The following is a 20,416-nucleotide window of genomic DNA, read 5'->3' as shown; positions in this document are numbered from 1 at the left end:
TTTCTTTGAAACTTGGGGTGAGGTGGGGCGAAAAGGATGAGAAGCAAGATCAGAATCCTGCAGGGACTAGCTCAGGTCAGATTAGCTGTGACAGGTGGGTAGTGGCTAAGGTGGGGGGAACAGTCCTAGACTTGTAAGGACCAAAGACAACACTCTTCACAAACCAGAAACAGAGCCAGAAACAGGACAGAAGGAAGTCCAGGTATAGTATCAGAGTCACTGCAGCCTGTAGACCTCAATAGACAGGACTGCTCAGCAATCAGACCAAAAAGGAAAGAAATGGTCACAGGGGAAAGCCCTTCAGTAGGTCTCAGAGGGATGGTCTCCTACAGCTTGGAGCATTTTATGGCTGCCTGTTTGTATCTTCATACAGGTGAAGATAATGTCTCAGCTCTCCTCTTCCTCCTCTGGGAACCCTCAGGGGTATTTTCTTACCTGTCCCCAAAAGTGAATAGAGTTGGAAGCTGGGGATAGAGGGCCAGTGGTGAAGACACCCTGTTGACACATACAGCTCCTCCCAGGGAACAGGAGATGCCTTCTGCTGGGAGGTGTCCTGAGTAATGGGGACACATACTGGCAACCTGACTTTTAGGGTGAATGGATATTTCAAATGAAGGCTCAAGGATTAGAGGCCGGGGTTAGCGAGGCAACTACTGACAGTGATTCTGAATGAGACCTGATTCCAAGGCTAGATGCTTGCTTTAAGCATTTTGCAGTAATATGATAGTCTGCAGATCTCATTGTAGAGACAGAACCCTGTGAAGCCTATAAAATCCTGAATATGGCTGCAAAAGCACAGCTATGCACTAGTGTCAAGACTAGAAAGTAGCACACTTTATAAAGTCCAGATTCTCATTGCAGCACTGAATGCTTGAATGCCTTTCTCCTTTGATCAGGAACAAGAGACAAACTAAGCACTTGTCTTGATTGCAGCCAACCCACATTTGATTCCTGGCATCAAATTGGGGACCATTGAGGATCATTGGGGACCAGGTATGGCTTCTGGCTCTAGTTTGAAGTTCAAATCCTGATTCCTGCACCTGACATATGTGGCCCTAACTAATTTTCTGTGTATAAGAATCATCAAGACCCTGCCTCCTTGGAAGTGGGACATTCCTCCCATTCAAGGGCATAAAGTCAACTGATTTCCAAGATGTAACTCCAGGAGCACCAAGTTCTATAGGATATAGCCTATCTCCTCCATCAACAGTCACTCCTCATTTCACTTAGGACTCTATCCATTGAAGCCTGGACACATTGCTACAGTGCTGAGATAGCTAATGTGCTCTAAAAGCCAGTTTCTTTAGCTTTTGAGAACAAAGTTTTTGAGAATGGTTGAAAATCATGTCTGACAATCCCAGCATATCTTGCCCAAGGCCACCCAAATACTAAATACCAAAATACTACCCAAAATACCCCCTTTGCTCTCTAATAATAAATCATTAGGCCCAAAATAGACACAACTCTGTTTCAGGTTGTTGGAAAGTGTTGGATTGTCTACTCTCTCATCAAACCTGATTTCTGCTCAATTCATTGACTACATTTAAATGATTGTTTTCCCTCATGTATGAGATAACATGTTACAAATCACGGTCTTTTGAGCGCATTATAATACTCAATAGGCATTACAATGGATAGTTATTCAGAAGCAATTGGTAAAGATGACAGTGTCCCAGATATTTGAGTTTTTCCATATCTGTTCAAGTGAAATGCATGTAATATGCCACTTCTTTCTTTTTAATCAAAAACACCTCAGTGTCACTTTTGACCTAGTCTGTCCTCTCCTGCCTCAGTTCCATAACAGAAGCAGGACCCTGGGCACTATACAAATGAAAGGTCTAAGAGCATCCCAGGAAAAACACTGGCCTCTACAAGCAAGGTTAGTCATCACAAACCACCTCCTCAAAGTAAATGAATTTCCAAGGAAACATTTCTACTCTACGTTCAATGTATTATAAAAACTAAACACAGTTGGGGCTGGCAAGGTGGTGCTATTGGTAAGGTGTTTGCTTTGCAAGTGCTAGCCAAGGAAGGAATTTGGTGGTCAAAAGCTCTTATTGAGGTAGGATGAACCACAAGAGGGACTCGGAAGGGACATGGGCAACTGATAAAAGAAAATAAAAGCACATTGATGTGGAAAGCCAATATGGATAACTTTCCCAGAAAAAGAAACAACTGAGCTTTCAGAGACTCAGGATCCATGAGCACTGTGGAGAGAAGTGAGACCACACATACCCCATTAACAATGAGGACTGTCTGCTGAGGGGAGTAGTGGCAATGGGCCTAAGGAGGTACTGGATACCACTTCAATCAGCTGGCTGGGTCCATTTGTTTATAGCTCTGGGGAGCTTGATTATCCATAATTTTATAGTGGTTCCCAGTGATGTTTAGTGTGAAAGATGACAAAAAGTGTATGAAAAGTCATCAAAGTCATCATACACATCCTGTGTCCAGCTGCTCTTACCCAGCACCAAGCTTCCTGTGATGGAAAGTATTATTGAAGTTTGCACATCAGACTCAGGTACTAGTTAGGTTCCCAAGATGTTGGAACACATTGTCCACCAATTCAAGTCACTGTTTCCCCTTGTATACACCGGAAAAAGGATTAGCCTTACTTCATGGCTTATTATCATGATTAACATGATTGCAAAATTAATCCCATTCCAGTGTAACTGAAATTACAGTGAAACATACTACTTCAAGGAGATCATTGATAGCGTCCTGACCAATATCTGGCCCTCTATCATTATTAATAACATTACCTTCCTCATTAGTAAATATTGTCTCAGGACATAGGTTAAAGAGAAACAATATAATACCATCAGGTATCCACATTTGATTTTGAATACAGAGAATGGATTGTTCTGAGCCACACTTCAAGAAGCTCAGACATGGCCACAGACAACAGAGTTCAAAAAAACAGCACCAGAAAAGAAGTGCATGCACAAAAGGGAAGGCAGGTATGTATGGTGGTCTGTCCCCCAACTGTTGTCTCTGAATGAAAGGTAGTAGTACATAATCACTTTGTACTTCCTCTCTGGGACTTAAGAGTTGCCCTGTCCAGTGTAAGCCAGAGAGGCCTCTATTATGCTCTGTTGGGACACTATTGACAACTTCTATTCATGGAATATTATATGTGTCTTCTTAGAAGGGTCCTTGACACAAGAAGCCTCATGCAAAGAAACCCAGAAGAGCAGTGTTTGCCTGCCAAAGAAAGGTAAATGGCAACTGAATTTTGACCCTTTTGTAAAAAAACTTGACTCACTGGGGATGGTCCATTATTTTATCATCCCTCCATCTATCATATACACAACCCTCAAGGTGAGGGAAGCCAGATCCTTGGTGCTTCCTGGAGTGGGATGGGCTTTCAAACATCACAAGGCACCCCTCCTGTGTCCTATAGCAACTTCAAAAAGGAAGCACCAGGAGATGGCCTCCAGTTCTACAAGATCTAATGCTGAACTTGAGCAGAAAATCAAAAGGAGGAGAGGCAAGAAGGAGAGGTCCAAAGAGATTAAGACAGGTATGAGTCCAGGCTTCCCATAGTTTAAACCCAAATCAAATATAAGAAACATCTGAGCTTATTACCTTGCCTCATGAGGCAGGTCCAGTGGGCAAAGGGTCATGTCAAGGCGTGGCCCTGGGTTGCCTATATCCATGCTCATGTCTTTCTTATGAGACAACTTGCTACTTTAGCCAGTGAGAAAAGCCTGTCGCCTGCTCCTAATGCCTCCTCCATCAAAGGGCCCCCAAAACTGGAACCTAGCAGGAAACAAACAAAGAGGGTTGTATGGACCATCAATCAGTCGGAAGACACAAAGCTGTGGATGAGCAAACCAAGGAGCTCCAGCTATCGTCCTGAAGACCTGGAAGCCTTCTTCAGACTTCTAGGTGTGTGTTCTGAGCTGCAGAGAGCTTGGAATCCTCCTATAAGAAAAAATTCATGGGGGCAGAATATCTGGTATCACACTCCCACTGCCTTGTGCCACTCAATAATCGATAATCTCCCATGATGCCCTTAGTAGATATGTTCATTGAGGTTGGGGTTAGGAAAGGTGACTCCCAATATGGGGACCAGTATTTTCAGGACAAATCAAGGTTGAAACCTCTGTCACTGAGAATGAGTCATTCATTTCACCAGCTAGAGACGTGAGATCAGAAACTCAAGGATCAGATTGAGTTTGCTTTGCTCTGTGAGATCAAGAGAGTAAGAGAATCATACACATAATGTACATAAATAAGATGCTCTCAGCCATGGGGCTGGAGATAAAGCATGGAATAGGGCCTTTGCCTTGCATGCAGAAGGACTGTGGTTTGAATCCCCTGAGCCTGCCAGGAGCAATCTCTCAGCAGAGAGCCAGGAATAACCACTGAGCTCTGCTGGTCGTGACCCAAAAACTAAAAAAAGAAAAAAAAAGATGCTTTCAGACGAGACCAATAGATTGAAGAAAATGATTTAGTTAGAGTTAGAAGCTATGAGCAAGGAAAGGAGACCTTGATAAAGTGGCACATTCAACAAAGGTCTTCCTGAGATGTCAGGAGTAGAGACTGGAATAAAGTTGTGAGAGAAACATTCTGTAGTCACATATCATTGTCATTTGATATGAGTGAAATAAACTTTCAAACTTCAATTCCCCTCTCACCAGTTACAATCAGTGCTCAGTAGGCATCCTGGCGAATGGCTGGCTGCCTTTGGGACAGCATGCACATTGAACATTGATATCATTAAAGCAATTTGCAGAGACCGAGCTCCCTAGTGAAAGGCAGGGAAGATGAAATGTTTCACCATCCTCCCACCTTTCTTGCTGTGCCAAGGTCACTCTCTTATTAAAGGGGGGAAATCACTGAGCTGCAGCAGACTGAGCCCATGCACCTCAAGGCTACAACTCCAATTGTAAAGTAGATTTCCCAGGGAAAGGAGGTCAGCTCATTGTCTTCACAGAGTGAGAAAAGGTGGTGGAAGGGAGAACAGCATGTCCAGTGTCCTACAGACTCGGAACTTTCCATGACCTAGCTCAAGGCCTAGATGGGGCCTAGCAGAGCCTGAGCATGGGGTCACAGATACCTCAGGTCACGTCCCTAGTCTGGCTTTTAAACTAATTGGTTGGAATTTGTTTTTCTCTATACCGTAAATGCCTTGATCACTTCCCATCAAGTTGAAGAGTTATTAATCACTGTAAAATTTGTTGCACACTGTAGAATTTGACATTGCTTGTCAATAGGAGGGAGGAATGACAGGTATCAATGATAGAAAAGTTAGAACCCTCCCGAAGGAAAATGGGTTCCCTCTGCTTTACTGCTTTGCATGGGAGAGTTCTGGTTTTCATCTGCTATCTAAAACAACCCCAGATCCAGTGCTCACTGGAATGTAAGGGCTGCTGCCCAGTCCTGCTCACTCATCCCTCCTTCTTTACAGAGGATCCCATCAGCCAGAGCCTCTTGGAAGCTGATATTTACTTCAAAGTGTCTGACAAGGTATGGACAGCTGCACAAAATGAGGCATGAAGGGGTCTAAAAGTCTCTTTTATATCTCACACATACATGCACACACAAACACACTCCAAAAGGCAGATTCAGAGGATGATATTTCTTTCGGGGCTAGAGAAGGTCCATAAGGGCCTCCTGTTTTCAGTACCAAAAGACAAAAGCCCAAAGTGCACATTTCCCCTGTACATTGTCCAGCCTGGCCTTCCTTTCAACTTTTCTGCAAAGTCAAAAGTTCTGGACAAACTCAGGAATCCCAACAGAAGTACTTTTTCACCAAGGCATTTGAGTAAGGGATGGACCTAGCACATACAGAATATTCTTCCTTTCTTCATCCTTCACCATCTTCAGCCAGCCCCTGTCTCTTCTCAGAACCTCCTCTCCATAGTGCTGGTGCTTCAAGATATTCTCTTTCCAGCAACCCTTCATCACACGCAGCCAACCCCATGACCTCATAGTTTCTTCTCTCCAGGAATGTGAAACTTCCCGAAGTCTCCCATTCTTAAACCTCAGGCCACCTCAGCCAACCCCTATTTTTCTCACAGTACCTGCTTTCCATGGTGGTGGAGTATTTCGGCCGTGTTGGGCTGCCTGGACACATCTACAACAGGATCCACTTCTTTCTGGCCCTGTGAGTGCCTCCTCTGGGATTGTGCCTCCTTGGGGAATGGGGATGTAGCTGCTGTAGCTTGATATTGAAAATTATGTGTCAGGAAGTGGAAACACCTGACATAAAATACTACTTGTTGCTCAGGCCCTATTGTCTGAGGGAGGACCCCTGCCTCGCAATTGCAAGGAGTGAAATGCTTGGTCTGGCTGGGCACGGTATAGTGTCAGTGGTTCCTGCATCTCAAGTCATTATGAAAGTGGCTTCTTTGGACTTCTGTCTGGAAAGCAGCACCTCAGGCTGTTCATGTGGGCTTTTGTGGCCTCTACCTGGGTCCCACCAAACATGGCGTCCCTGATGAGGTATGAACAAGCGGCTCAATTCCTGTGCAGGTACATCGCCTCGGACATGGAAGAGGACGACCCCATCTCCAAGTGGAGCATCTTCCACACCCTGCTGGGCAAGGGATTCTTGGATGAAATAGCCAACACGTTCCTGAAGATGAGGATGGAGTTCTTTTACTCAATGGGCTATCGAGCATGGTTTAGCCGCGAGCTCTGTGAGGAGGTGAATAGAGGAGGGCAATTCACAGGGGTGGGGTGGGGGTAGAGCAAGGCTCCTCCTTTGGACCCTCACTGCACTGTTTCCCTTTCAGATCCAGGCACAGAATCCACAGCACTGGGTCTGGAGCCGGGTGCGCCAGTGCAGCCCCTAGATTCCCAGCAATGGAGCCAGAGCTGCCAGTGTTCCAGGTAATGGAGATACATCTCTGGTCCCCTGGCCTAACCCTGGGGGGGGGGGTATGAGAAAGAAACTGTTCCCTCTTGGAAAAGTTTAGAGCATATAATAGCCCTGCAAAGCTGGAAAGCTATAGCCCTAAGCGGGAGAGGGAGGGAGAGGAAAGAGAGAAAGACTGAGAGATTGAGAAACCAACTGTCCTTTTATTCTTCCCTAAAGTCTGATTTGGCCAATGCCCAGAGTTTTCTGAAAGCGAGATGGATAGGTTGAGAAAGAGAAAAAGATATAGACAGAGAAAGACATAGACACAGTAAAAGAGAAATTTATGGACCATAACAGATAGAGGGAGGCTGCTAGGCTTGAGTTTGAGAGAGAATTGAACATGAGGTAGGTACACAGAAGGCAGCAAATTACTGATCCTTGATCACTGGCCTATTATGTCAAGCTGGTGGTGCTCTGGTCCTTACCCTGGGCGCCCTTCTAACAATCCAAGTTTTTCTTATTATACCCTATGTTATAGAGGGCATGTCCAAGAGGCATGTCCAGATCCAACTGGACACTGTCCAGTTGTCATTATGGAAGTATAAATGTGGCATGTCCATTTTGAACTGTCGTTGGGTTGGGGTACCCAAGGGGCATGCCTAGTCCAACTGCCATTATCTGAAAATAAAGCAATAAACCCTGTCTCTAAAAAATCCATACCCCCTGTTCCTCCTGACCAATTCGGTTCTCGAGTCACATACTATGCAATCCAAGTCCCAATTCTCTTATCAATTTTTACTTCCTGAAAATATTTTGGGGATGGAAACTGCTATCATAAAAATTTGGATTGAGTTGAAAGATTGGACAGTTTAATCCAACACTGTCATTCATGTGATTTAAACTAGACGAGTCACTTATTATACACAACAGCATCAAGTTTAAAAAATGCTAGAGGTGCTGACGTGATAGCACAACAGTAGGGTGCTTACTTGTAAGCACCCAAACTTGGTTCAATCCCCAGCATGAGGGGATTAAAATACTCAAGAGCATTTCTGAGACTTGACTGAGAAATAACCCTTGAGCATCACTGGGTCTCAGGAAAAATAGCAAAAAACCAGAGGTTGGAACCTTGTTTTGTATACAGCTGACCATGTAGATAACTGTACCCCAGGTCTTGCTGGGAAAAATCCCTGAGCACATAGTTATTCCTGAACACCACTGTTTATCGCCTAACCACACCCTCACCCACAACCCACAAAACACACACACACACACACACCAGGTTTTTAACCTAACCACATGGAAAAGACTGAGGTTCTCCTTTCTGGAAAAGAGCCCTTTGTGACTGAAGGTCTTGGAGGGAAGGAAACTAAGTGCCACATGCCCTCACACCATGTGTGTGGCTCTAGAGCAGGTTTCTCCAAAGTGGTCAGAATGAGCTTAAGGTCTCTAGTTAGGCACATACTGTATTTGAGACTCAGCTATCTCAGGAGAAATAGGATCCCTAAAGGGAAAACCTGTGTCAGTGCAAGAAAAAACACAACCCACATGTTCGGATACCAAGACACTGCTGTGAGCTTCATGCTCTTTCCAATCCCATCTTTGGTTTCAAAGAAGTTTAATGAAGGATGTGCCTGCAATGGCAGCTGTCATTAGGAGGAAAATAGAAAAACCAATACAAATATATCCCCATAGATAAAACCAGAAGTGAGTGACAATGGGAATGAGGTTCCCCAAAGTGGAGGGCAACAGGAAAAGCAAAAAGCAGTGTGGTGGACCCAAGGGGCTATTACTGATTACATGCGGTGAGGAAGATGTGCACATGTGAAGTACTGTGAGCCTGTGCTCCTGAAACATAACTGAGTAAAAAAAGGAATTTTACCCCAGTTAAAAAAAATTAGTCAAGAACAGAGAAAGAGAGTTTGGACAGGGGAAGGTGTCATTGCCCTGCATGATGTTATTTTGTTCCTGAACTGCATAAGACCTCTGAGGTCCACCAGGAGTGGTCCCTGAGAACAGAATCAGAAGTAAGGCCTGAGCACCACTTGGTGTGGCATCACTCCCTTTCCCAAAATGGAGAGAAAAGCACACGTTTTCCTGGGCCACTGTTTCTACAAGAATCCTGTGCATCCAGCTACTCACTGCCTACAATAGGCCAACAAAGACCTCAGAAAGTGAAAAGTGAAGGAAGGGGTGCTGGTGCCTTGATCACTTACACTGGCAGGCTTTGCCTCTGAAACAGCATGGTTTTTTGATTGTTGTTTAGTTGGTTTGGTTTGCTTTAGTTTGATTTGGTTTTTGGAGTCATATGCTGCAGTGCTCAGGGGTCACTCCTGGCTCTGTGCTCAGAAATTGCTCCTGCCAGATTTGGGGAATCATATGAGATGCAGAAATTCGAACCACAGTCTTTCTGCATGCAAGGCAAACGCCCTATTCCCATGCTATCTCTTCGGCTCCTGAAACAGCATGTTTTTATCTGCGAGAAAAGAACTGTTCTGTGTGAGGATGTCACAAATCTCTCAGCACAGCTACATGTATGCTGAGAAACAGCAAAGATTATAGCAGACAGAAGCCCCTCCTGTACCTAAATTGTTCTATAAGCAATGAAGGGCTTCGAGGGTCTGCTTTCATCTCCCTGTCTTTTGCTCATAGTTCCTGGCTGGCTGAATCCCACCCAGTTCCCAGACCACTAAGAAAGCTGGTGTCTCCAGCACAAGCACATCCATGTCAACAGGACCTCACACCTGAACAAACTCTGCTGCAAGGAACTAGTGACCAAAGCCCTGTTGGCTCCTGGCCTTCCAGTATAGTATGAATTACAAGGCTTGATACTACCCCAGAAGCAATGACATGCAGCAGGCACTTGAGGGCAGCAGAACATGGCAAGATGAGACACAGGGTCCAGAGAAAACTGATTTTGGTGTGGTCCAACAATGTGTTATTGTTCAGTTTTTTGTGTTTTAATTATTACTTTAGTTTCATTATCTTATTGTTAATAAAATATAATTTGTTACAAAAGGAGAGTCTTTTCAGGCAGCTTCACCATTCTTTGCCCAGCTCTGTTGTAGAGAAAAATCTTAACATCTTCAGCAGATGCAGAAAATAAGGTTGTGGCTGTTTTGGCAGGGAGCCAGGTTTTTGCTACTGTCCTCAAACTAGTCACATTCAGATCTCAATATCACGGGAACAAAAACTCAGTCTCAGATGTCACAGGAAGCTCGGGGCTGGGCAGGAGCACTGGAGACAGGAACAGTAGTGGGCCATCTAGGGCAGTGGGCACTGAAGTCAGCAAATTGTGACTAGACCACACACCAGGAGAGGAGTCTGAATCTAGCTCGTTTATGCAATCAAAAAGCAGGGTTTTTTTGTTTTGTTTTGTTTTTGTTTTGGGGTCATGCCCAGCAGTTCTCAGGGGGTATTCCTGGCTCTACATTCAGAAATCACACCTGGCAGACTCAGGGGACCATATGGGATGCTGGGATTTGAACTACTTTCCTTCTGCATGCAAGGCAAACACTCTGCCTTCATGCTATATCTTCAACCTCAAAGAGCAGGGTTTTTATATATTTTCTTAGCAAGTCTTTCTAAGTTAGCAAGGAAGAAGGGGTGATCAATACTTTACATAGCAGGAGAAGATCTGTGGCTTTTGTGAGGTATAGATAATCATCAAAACATTCTATAGAACTTATTGATATTCTCCTAATACAATTATTACAATACTTACTGATCTATACCAGAAACGACACTTATTTTTGGCCTAGGATTGAATATTATCCTAATTTACCAAAGCTTCATCAATCTGCTATATCAGCTTGTAGTTTGAATGCCCAGTTCCTTTTTTCCAGGGCTGGTTTTGCGTGTCCTTTTTGTGCGTGTATACTGCATACAAAAATTGGGCTTTGTTTTGATGCAAAGATTATCTTTAGAACCAAGTGGCCATGACTCAAGGCTGGATGCTCTGATTCTTCAGTAATTTTGACATTATTATTGCCTATAGCATTCCTATACTGCTTAGGAAGGCCTGGAAGAACGAGGCCTCAGCACATTTGCTTGGTACATATGAAACAGGTAGGAGTTCCAGGAATCTTGGTGGTCTTTAGAGGGACTCAAAAAAAAGTCCTTAGGATTCTAGTAAAACTATGTCTCAAATGAGAGGGGAGAATTTATGCCACATCCTCTATTAATATCCCCTTACCTTTGCATAATGGCAATTGTGGCTACAGGCAATAAAAGGTCTTTGAGCCTAGTGCCCTCCATTAGCCATAGGCTCTAAGGCTAGGGTTCCTTACACAGAGGCTGTAACACTCAGAATACATCTGTGAAACTTGGGGTGAAGTAGGGGAGAAGGGAAAAGAAGCAAAGACAAGCCTCCTGCAAGAATTGGCTTAGGTCTCAGCAGCTGCGCAGGTGCGAAATGGCTCAGGTGGGGAGAACAGGCCAGCACTTTTGTGGGCCAAAGACCACATTTCATAAAGCAAAGCCAGAAACAGGACTAAAGGATGACTAGGTTTGAGAATAGTCACTTCACCTTACACACCTCCATACATAGGAACTGAGCAGAACGGGAAAACAGGGCCACAGGGGAAAGTCCTTTGGCCCCAACCACAACCCAGGAAACTCAGATGGGCATTAGGTCACAGTGGGAATTCTTCTGCAGCTAGGAGCATTCCATGGCTGTCTGTTGGAGTTACCATAAAGGGGACAATCATGGCTCAGCTCTGTCCAGCATCACATGGGCACCTTCAGGGGTGTTTCCTCATCTGTCACCAGAAGGGAATAGGGTTGGAAGCAGGGTATAGAGGTAATAGCCATGAGAATACCCCCATTCACATACCCAAATCCTCCCAAGATCTAGGAGATACCTTCAGCATAGGGTTTCTGGGCAGAGGGACAGTTACACAGGCTGGCATCCCAGCTTTGGAGTGAACACACATTTCAAATGGAGGGTGTTTCTCAAGTTTCAGGGGGCAGGGTTGAGCTAGGTGGCTGAAGACAGTGGATTCTGAGTCAGTCCTGACTCCATGCCCGGCCGCTTGCTTTACACTCTTTGCAGTGATGAGATAGTTTGCAGATCACATGGTAGAGACAGAACCGCTAGAGTCTGTAGCTCCGTAGGTATGCTGAGTATGGCACAGCTATGCACTAGTGTTAGGAATACGAAGTAGCACAATGCAGATTCTCATTGCTGCACTTAAAGCATGAATGCCTTTCTCCTGGGGTCAGAAGTATAGGGGACAAGCAAGGCAATTGTCTTGACTGCAGCCTACACAAGATTGTTCCCTGATATCAAAAGGAGCCCTAGAGCACCACTAGGTTGGCTTCTTGCTCTGGCTTGAGCTCCAAAACCTAACTCCTGCACCTGGTCCGTCTAGCCCCCATTGAACAAGTGTGTACATAGATCATCAAGTCAATGCCTATCTTCCTCTGAAGTGTCAGATCCTGAAACTGGGATGAGCATCCAAGAGCCTAAAGTCAACTGGTTTCCAAGACATAACTCAAGGAGCACAAAGCATCTCCTCCAGCAACATCATTCACGCCCCATTTTTCCACTTTTGGACTCCAACCATTAAATATTGGATACACTGCTACAATGCTGAGACAGCAGAAGTGTTCTGGAAGACAAATTCTTTAACTTCTGAGAACAAAACTTTTGAGAATAGTTGGAATTGATGTATTTGACAATCCCTGATATCTTGCCCAAGATTACAGTGCCCACAATATCCTCTCTGCTCAGTAACAATGAATCAGTATGCACAGAAAAAGAGATGGCACTCTTTCCAGATGCTGGAAAATGTTGGACTGTCTGCTTTCTCATGAAAATTGACTTCTGCCTTACTGACCACATTCTAAAGAATGTTGTCCCTTATGTGTGAGCTAATATACTACAAATCACAGTCTTTTGAGCGATTTATAATAGTAGTCATTACAATGGATAGTTATTCATAAACCATTGAGTAAAGATAACAGTGTCCAGGTATAAATTCTTCTGTATTGGTTCAAGTGGAATGCATGAAATAGGCCAGTTTGTTCTTTTCCTTTTATCAGAAAAATATCACTTTTGTCCTAGTCAGCCTTCCCCTGCCTCTGTTCATTATGAAGGAGAAACCCCTGGGCAGCTATGCAAATAAGAGTGCTAAGAGCATCCAAGAGAACCACTGGTCTCTATCTGCAGGCTTTATCTTCCTAACTACCTCCTCACAAAGGAAACATTTCTACTCTCATTAAGTAAAAAAAAAATTTTTTTACAAAATTTCTTATAAAATCTAAATATTTTGGGGTTTTTGTTGTTTTTTTGTATTTTTTTGTATTTTTGTTATGTTTTTCTTCTTTTTTCTTTCTTCTTCTAAATTGATATTTCTAACCTCTAGATCAGGGGTCCTCAAACTTTTTATACAGGGGGCCAGCTCACTGTCCCTCAGACTATTGGAGGGTCTGACTATAGTAAATACAAAAGTTATGAACAAATTCTTATGCACACTGCATATATCTTATTTTGCAATGAAGAAACAAAACAGATACAAACACAATATGTGGCCTGCAGGCCATAGTTTGAGGACCACTGCTCTCGATGGACTCCTCCTGGTTTAATGTTTGTTTTTTTTTCTTCTTTCAGTTTATCATTTTTTCGAACCAAAACCACATAATTTAAAACATCTTGTTCTACCACATAAATTGAGGGGGGAAATAGATATTACCAACAACAAACAGTAGTATGAACATTGAGTAGAAACAAAAAAATAATCAGACTTAAACAACAAATCCAAAGCAAACAATACCCAATCTATAACAAGCTCTATATATAGAGGACCAGTTATACTAGCAGTAGGGTGGCAAAGGGAGGGCGATACGGGATGCATGCTGGGAACAGGGGTGGAGCGAGGACAACACTGGTAGTGTGTATGGCCCTGATTCAATGTCAAGACATCCTTAAATATTACTAAGAAAGATTTGTAATTCACTTTGGTCACAACAAAAATTATTAAAATAAAAATCTAAACACAGTTCAGAATGTGGGATTTTGCAATCAGTTGATAAACCCTGCAACTTGTCCTAGTTCTAGATTTTACTGGCCATTCAGGAAGAGACACTGAACAAGGTGAGATGGTTGTTTGCCTGTGCTGGAACCTTGACATTGGAACCTTTATATAATTTTCATCATCCAGAAACCCCAGATCAAGATCTGATTTTTTTTTTTTTGGTTTTTCAGCCACACCCAGTGACACTTGGGATTACTCCTGGCTATGCACTCAGAAATCTCTCCTTCCAAAAACTGGAAATTGAGCTCCCATACAATCCATCATACCACTTTTAGGAATATACCCTAGGAACACAAAAATATAATACAAGGCTCGCGCGTCCTCGCCGCCTTCCTGAGCTGGGAAACACCGCTTGCTGCTAGGCTGAGACCTCGGGGTTGGCCGGCAGATGTTGATTTCGAGCCCGAGACTTCTGAAGGAAAATGGGCCTTCTTCAGACCCTGGGCCATTTAACAGTCGACTCCTCTTCGTGACTCACGAATAACTTCGTGACCCTCATCCACCCTGTGGGCCGGGGTCCTGAGGGTCGCAAGTGGCGCCCAGATGTGCGGCATGAAGCACGGATCACAGACCAGACGGCAACAGGGAGCAAGTCTCGAGGGCCTGCTCATAAGACACCGACGTGTCCACGGATGAGCCCCATGATTCATTGGAAATACAGGAGAGCACAGAGCTAGAAATAACTCCTAAGTGTCATCATAGCTCACTAAGAAAGTCATCATCTTTAAATACCGGACCACCAAAAAGTTTAAGTTGGGCTTCGCAACTAATACAAATAAGAGAAATCGAGAAGATTGGGACAATCAAAGTTTCAGAATGGAGAAAATCAAAAGGAAAAAAAACAAAAAGACTTCTTGAGGTTGGGAGACTGGAGGTTGTTGATTATCGGAGAACATTAAACGGAAAAAGACCAAAAAGAGTTCTTGAGGTTGAAAGACCAGAGGTACTTGATGACCGGAGAAAATTAGAAAGAAAAAAATCTAAAAGAGTTCTTGAGACCATCCAGGACACACCTCCAGAAAAAACACAGGATTCGGAGGTTGGGAGACCAGAGGTACTTGATGACCTAATAATTGAAGACCTTGAAGACCTTACAAAAGGCACGATGAAGTGCACTAGGAAGACAAGAGCCCATCAGAGCCAAGATCCTAGTTTGATGAAGTCAACATGCAGGCGATGTGAGGAAAGAGTGACGTCGACTCGGAAGGTCCAGGCAGAGAACAGATCATCAGGGAGCTCAAGTTGCCAGGAGCAAAAGAACACAGATGAGATGTATTAAATAATGCAGTTATTATTGGTGCCTGATGAATAAATACACAATGCAGTTCTGAATATATATATATATATATATATATATATATATATATATATATATATATATATAATACAAAAATCCCTTCCTCACACCTATCTTCATTGCAGCACTATTTACAATAGCCAGACTCTGGAAACAATCAAGGTGCCTTCAACAGATGGATGGCTAAAAAACTGTGGTACATATTCACAATGGTATATTATGCACCATCAGGAGAGATGAAGTTATGAAATTTTCCTATACATGGATGGAAATGGAAGCTATTATGCTGAGTGAAATAACTTAGAAGGAGAGAGGCAGACTCAGAATTGTCTCACTCGTCTATGGGTTTTAAGAAAAAAGAAAAATATTCTTGCAATAATTTTCAGAAACAAAGAGAGGAGTGCTGGAAGTTCCAGCTCACTACATAAAGCTTACCATGAAGAGTGTTGAGTGCAGTTACAGAAATAACTACATTGAGAACTATCCTAAGAATGTGAATGAATGAGTGAAGTAGAAAGCCTATCTAGAGTACAGGCAGGGGTGGGGTGGGGAGGAGGGAGATTTGGTACATTGGTGATGGGAATGTTGCATTGGTGAAGGGGGTTGTTTTTTACATGACTGAAATCCAACCACAATCATGTTTGTAATCAAGTTGTTTAAATAAAATATTATATATATATATATATATATATATATATATATATATATAAAAGAAAGACACAGGCACAAACTTAGTACCTTGTAGTAATATCCAGCGTATTATTAATGGTACATTGTATAATAAGGAGGAATTCAGAATTCATGAAGAGACAACACTCTTTGGGTGGTTGTGCAGCCGCTCCTAATAACTTCAGAAGCGGGGAAACCTAACACCTACTTTATCTGCCAAAGTTTAGATGTCTCAGACATTTCACTTCTTCCTGGTCTTCTGATAGCCTTAAAAAGGAATAGCAATTCACTAAATCAAAGGCTAAACCTGTTCTGTCCCATCCTTAGATGTGAACTGGAGCATTTTGGATTTTTTAAATAGGAACATACCCCAAGATGATAAGGGTATCCAAAAGAGTAGGGGTGGTGGGGAGGTATGCATCATGCCTTGACAGGACTCAAACTCAGAGACTTGCACATACTAACCATGAGTTTTACCACTTGAGCTAATTCCATAGCCCTAGATTTCCATTTTTTAAACATCAGTCAAGAGATCATAAAGGAGGCTAGAGAGGTGGTGTAAGCGGTATGGCATCTGCCTTGCCAGCGCTAGTTTAGGATTGGCAACGGTTCAATCCCCCGGCATCCCATATGATTCCCCCAGCCAGGAGCAATTTCTGAGGGCATAGTTATGATGAGCAAGCCCTGAGCATCACTGGGTGTGCCCCTCCCACAAAAAAGACCATAAAGGGCAGAGAAGAATGTTCGATTCTGATGTAGTATCCCCTCAGAGAAGCTCTCACTGGATAGAGATTCATGATCTATTTCATTATGGTCCCCCACAAAACACTTTCAGCCAAAGCAACAAATCAAATAAACTTATTCTTTACTAACAACTCTGAAAAATAAAAACTCAATGGGTCTATGTCTACTAACCACTAGGAGTCCCATGTGAGGTATAATGACAAGGCCAGGATAAGGCTGGGGATTGCAGGATCAAAAGGCAAAAACGAATGGACTGGCAATTCTGCACCTGAATTCCATTTGAAAATCACCATAGCTTCAGAACTTTCTAAACATGCCCATGACTGGGTCTGCTTGATCATGTTAGAACTAGTATTGTAGCTATAAAAATGTTACTAAAACCAGCGATTTTCAGGTTTTAGTAAGATTATCCCCAGCCTAAATGTATTTTGCCACTAAGTTTTCTCTATTTTGTACCTAGAAATTATTTCTTTGTTCTCCATAGATCAAAGCTCGTGAACTCACTCCATCAGAGTCACTTGAAGAGAGATTTAAAATAGATCCTAGACATCCCTGAAACTGATTCAGAGATAGGAAATGTGATGTAAGAAACTGCATTTTGTGCATTCCCTGAGTAAATTTTAGCGATGAAGACAATACAAACACAGGTTTAAAAGATAAATATCATTAAAAAGCTGCTATGGAGAAACTGGAGTGAGTAACTGGCTGAGCCTTTTGGGTGCTGTCAAAGCATGATAGCTGCCTTCGCCATTTTCAGGACGTTTAAAAGTTGGGAGTGCAGGGTAGGAGACTAAATGCAGGGTCTTGTATGATTCCTTCCCACTGAACTATTACCACAGTGTCCACACTCACTTTGTAGAACTTTTTGAAACAATGACAACACAAAAGCACGTTTCATTGAAATTCAACTTCAAATTGACCCCAGGATTCTAAAAACTTAACCATGCAGATTCAACACATGATACTAAAAGAGATTTCCCATCAAATAATTGGTCTGAGATTTAAAGCCATCTCCTAACAAATTCCAGAATAGCTCTAATTCAATCCAGAGAAGACTAGATTTCTCAGGTAATATTCTCAGGGACATTTTCAAACTAGAAGCTCTAAGGAGAAAAGAATAACTTAGGATCTCTAATACCTTTTACCCCCACTGAATATCAGTGCATCTAAATGGCCTGGAAGAATATACATAACTTTGCAAACTTCTGTTTTATTGTTGTTGCTGTTGTTGTTGTTTTGGGGGGGGGGGTCACGCCCAGTGGTGCTCAGGGCTTCCTCCTTGCTCTGTGCTCAGATGCTCAGAAATTGCTCCTGGCAGGCATGGGGACATTATAAAATGCAGGGATTCGAACCATCATGCCTGGCATATGTGAAGCCCTGAGTAGTATCTGAGCACCAAGAGCCACCTCCCCCAACTTCAGCACCTGGGAGAGTGTGGGTGGGAAGATGAGAGAGGATGTGTGTGTGTGTGTGTGTGTGTGTGTGTGTGTGTGTGTGTGTGTGTGTGTGTGTGTGTGTGTGAGAGAGAGAGAGAGAGAGGGGAGGGAGGGGAAGAGGAGAAAAGAGGGAGGGAGGGGAGGGGGAGGGAGGAAAGAGAGAGAGAGAGAGCAGATGAAAAGGGAAAGGCATTGTGATTTTCTTTTGCACAGTATGGTGGGATTTGGCCTTGTGAAAAGTGACAATTGTTCCATTGAATGCAAACTTCTTCCCAACCAGAAAGATACACAAATGGAGTACATGACTTAGGAGGGACAGGTGGGTACTCAGGAGACTAGATTCAGACTGAAGTAAAGCAGACAGAATCCTGACCAGGAAAGTCTGCTCTCAGGCAATGAGAAATATGATCAAAAAGGCAGTTCCACAGGCATCCACAATTTGGCCCTATTGAAGGACAGCAAGAACGAAGAAAGGGAAAAAGGAAGAGAGGGAAGAAGGGAGGAAGGGAATGTGGGAGAGATGGAGGGAGAGAGGAGATCCTTTCCAGCCCTCAGGCTGCTTCTCACTGGGGCTCATCTCAGTGTCCTCTCTTGTCAGTAGACCTGGGATTCCCAAGAGCACACACTGAGTCTGTACTTCCCCCCAACAGAACACTGGAGGACACTCTGGAGCCAGAAACCTGTTGTATATCCAGACCTTCACCCCATCCTTGCCTGTTCTTCCCTGAAGGAAACAAGGGATGGGCCTAAAGTTTGACTAGGCAGGCACTTCTCACAGCCTTGGCTACCCAGGCCTCCACAAGAGTTTCTCTGCAAGTCCCATGGACAGTGATCTCTTTTAGGGTAACGGGTTCTCTTAGAGCAGCAAGTCTCCCTCAGAGGAGAGCAGAGGTCCTGTGTTTATCTGAGTGAGTTGGTGGAAGGACCCACACCCACTCAGGAAAGTATTAGGGTTTCCTGCCCTCAAGAGTCTCTGGCAACACAGTCCTGCAACTCGCAGAAATTAGGCGAGTCTCTTCCACCAGCAGAGAACATAGCAACTAGAACACCATGGCCAAGCAGGGAGCAATAACACTGTGAGAAAGGTGCTTTCTTTGCATGTGACAGGCCCCAGTTTGATCCACCACACTGGCGAAGGGTCACTAAGGTCTGCCAGAAAAGACCCCTGAGTGCAAAGCCAGGAGTAATCTCCCTTAGCACCCCAGATGTAGTTTCTCAACAAAAATTAACACAAGAAAAACACAGCTCCCCAGGGGACATTAAAAAGCCCAAGAGCAGCCATTAAACTAGGGCCCAGTGAGCCTAGGAAGGAGTCCTTCAAGAGCAGACCCAAAGAAACCCTAGACTACAGAGTAAAGAGACCCCACAGGACAGTCCCCATAGAACAGGCTCCACAGAATAAACCTAAGGCATAGACTCAGAATAGGCGTAACTGCAGCCAGCAAAGACATGAGACAGAGGGAAGAGGCAGAGAGGAGTCAGAGGGAGAAGGAACTCAGGTCCTAAAAGGTAACTGCAGGCAGCATCTTCCCATTCACTGGTACCTAAAGTCCAACAGGACCCTGGGACTTCTCATTTCCATATAGACATGAAGTAGAGCCTGTGGGAGACAGGCCTCTACCTGAAGGTGAATCTGCAAATCCTTAAAAGGAGGGATCAGGCTGGAGAGATAGCATGGAGGTAAGGCATTTGCCTTTTATGTAGAAGGACGGTGGTTCGAATCCCAGCATCCCATATGGTCCCCTGTGCCTGCCAGGGGCGATTTCTGAGCATAGAGCCACGAGTAACCCCTGAGTGCTGCCGGGTATGACCCCAAAAAAACAAAAAGAAAAAAAAAAGGAGGGATTGGCCCAGCAACTGAAAACTCCTAGACTCAATCTCAGTATCCAAGTGGTTCTCTTTCTCTCCTGAAACAGCAGGCTTTGTGTGGAGCAAGGCTTTGTGCCTGAAGTTCTTCTACCCCCACAGGAAAGAGCGTGTCTGCTTCTTTCTCCCACAGCGACAGCCCCTCTACTAGAAAGATGGACTGCAGGGCTCAGCCGTCAGAAAAAGGTATAGGGGCACAAGGGAGCACATTTGTTGAAGGGTTTCTTAGCCTTCTGTGGGGAGAAACAAGTTTCTCTGGACAGTCTTCTAGATTCCAAGAAAATTTCTCATGGCTGCTGTCATTGTAGGCATAGTACTAGAGTCCTTGGGCTCTTGCAATCCTATGTCATTGCAAGAGATCAAAAGATTGCCCAGTTTACAAGTTTTCAAGGGATCACTCCTAGTTCTGTTCACTCCTGAAGAGAAAAGGCATAGATAGCCTGGTATAAACCTGTGGTGTGCAAACTGAACCCCTCGCGGTCTCTCTGGCCCCTCGGAATTAGCTGTTACCCATTCACTTCCGAAGCTGCAGACACAAGTGAGTGAAGTTCTCTTG

At 43.8% G+C, this 20,416-nt stretch overlaps 1 protein-coding gene across 1 annotated transcript; it reads left to right on the top strand.

The window, feature by feature from the left end:
* Window positions 1–3,429: 3,429 nt before the first annotated feature.
* LOC126024240 (putative speedy protein E21) lies at window positions 3,430–6,806 on the top strand. Its single transcript, XM_049784645.1, has 6 exons — window positions 3,430–3,523; window positions 3,697–3,891; window positions 5,417–5,475; window positions 6,030–6,115; window positions 6,484–6,658; window positions 6,747–6,806. Exons 1-6 carry the CDS (start codon window positions 3,430–3,432, stop codon window positions 6,804–6,806), a joined length of 669 nt encoding a protein of 222 aa, XP_049640602.1.
* Window positions 6,807–20,416: the final 13,610 nt, after the last annotated feature.

This window comes from Suncus etruscus, chromosome 12 (genome assembly GCF_024139225.1).
Source record: "Suncus etruscus isolate mSunEtr1 chromosome 12, mSunEtr1.pri.cur, whole genome shotgun sequence".
Lineage (NCBI taxonomy): Eukaryota > Metazoa > Chordata > Mammalia > Eulipotyphla > Soricidae > Suncus > Suncus etruscus.
This window is presented reverse-complemented; position numbering and strand designations above follow the sequence as displayed.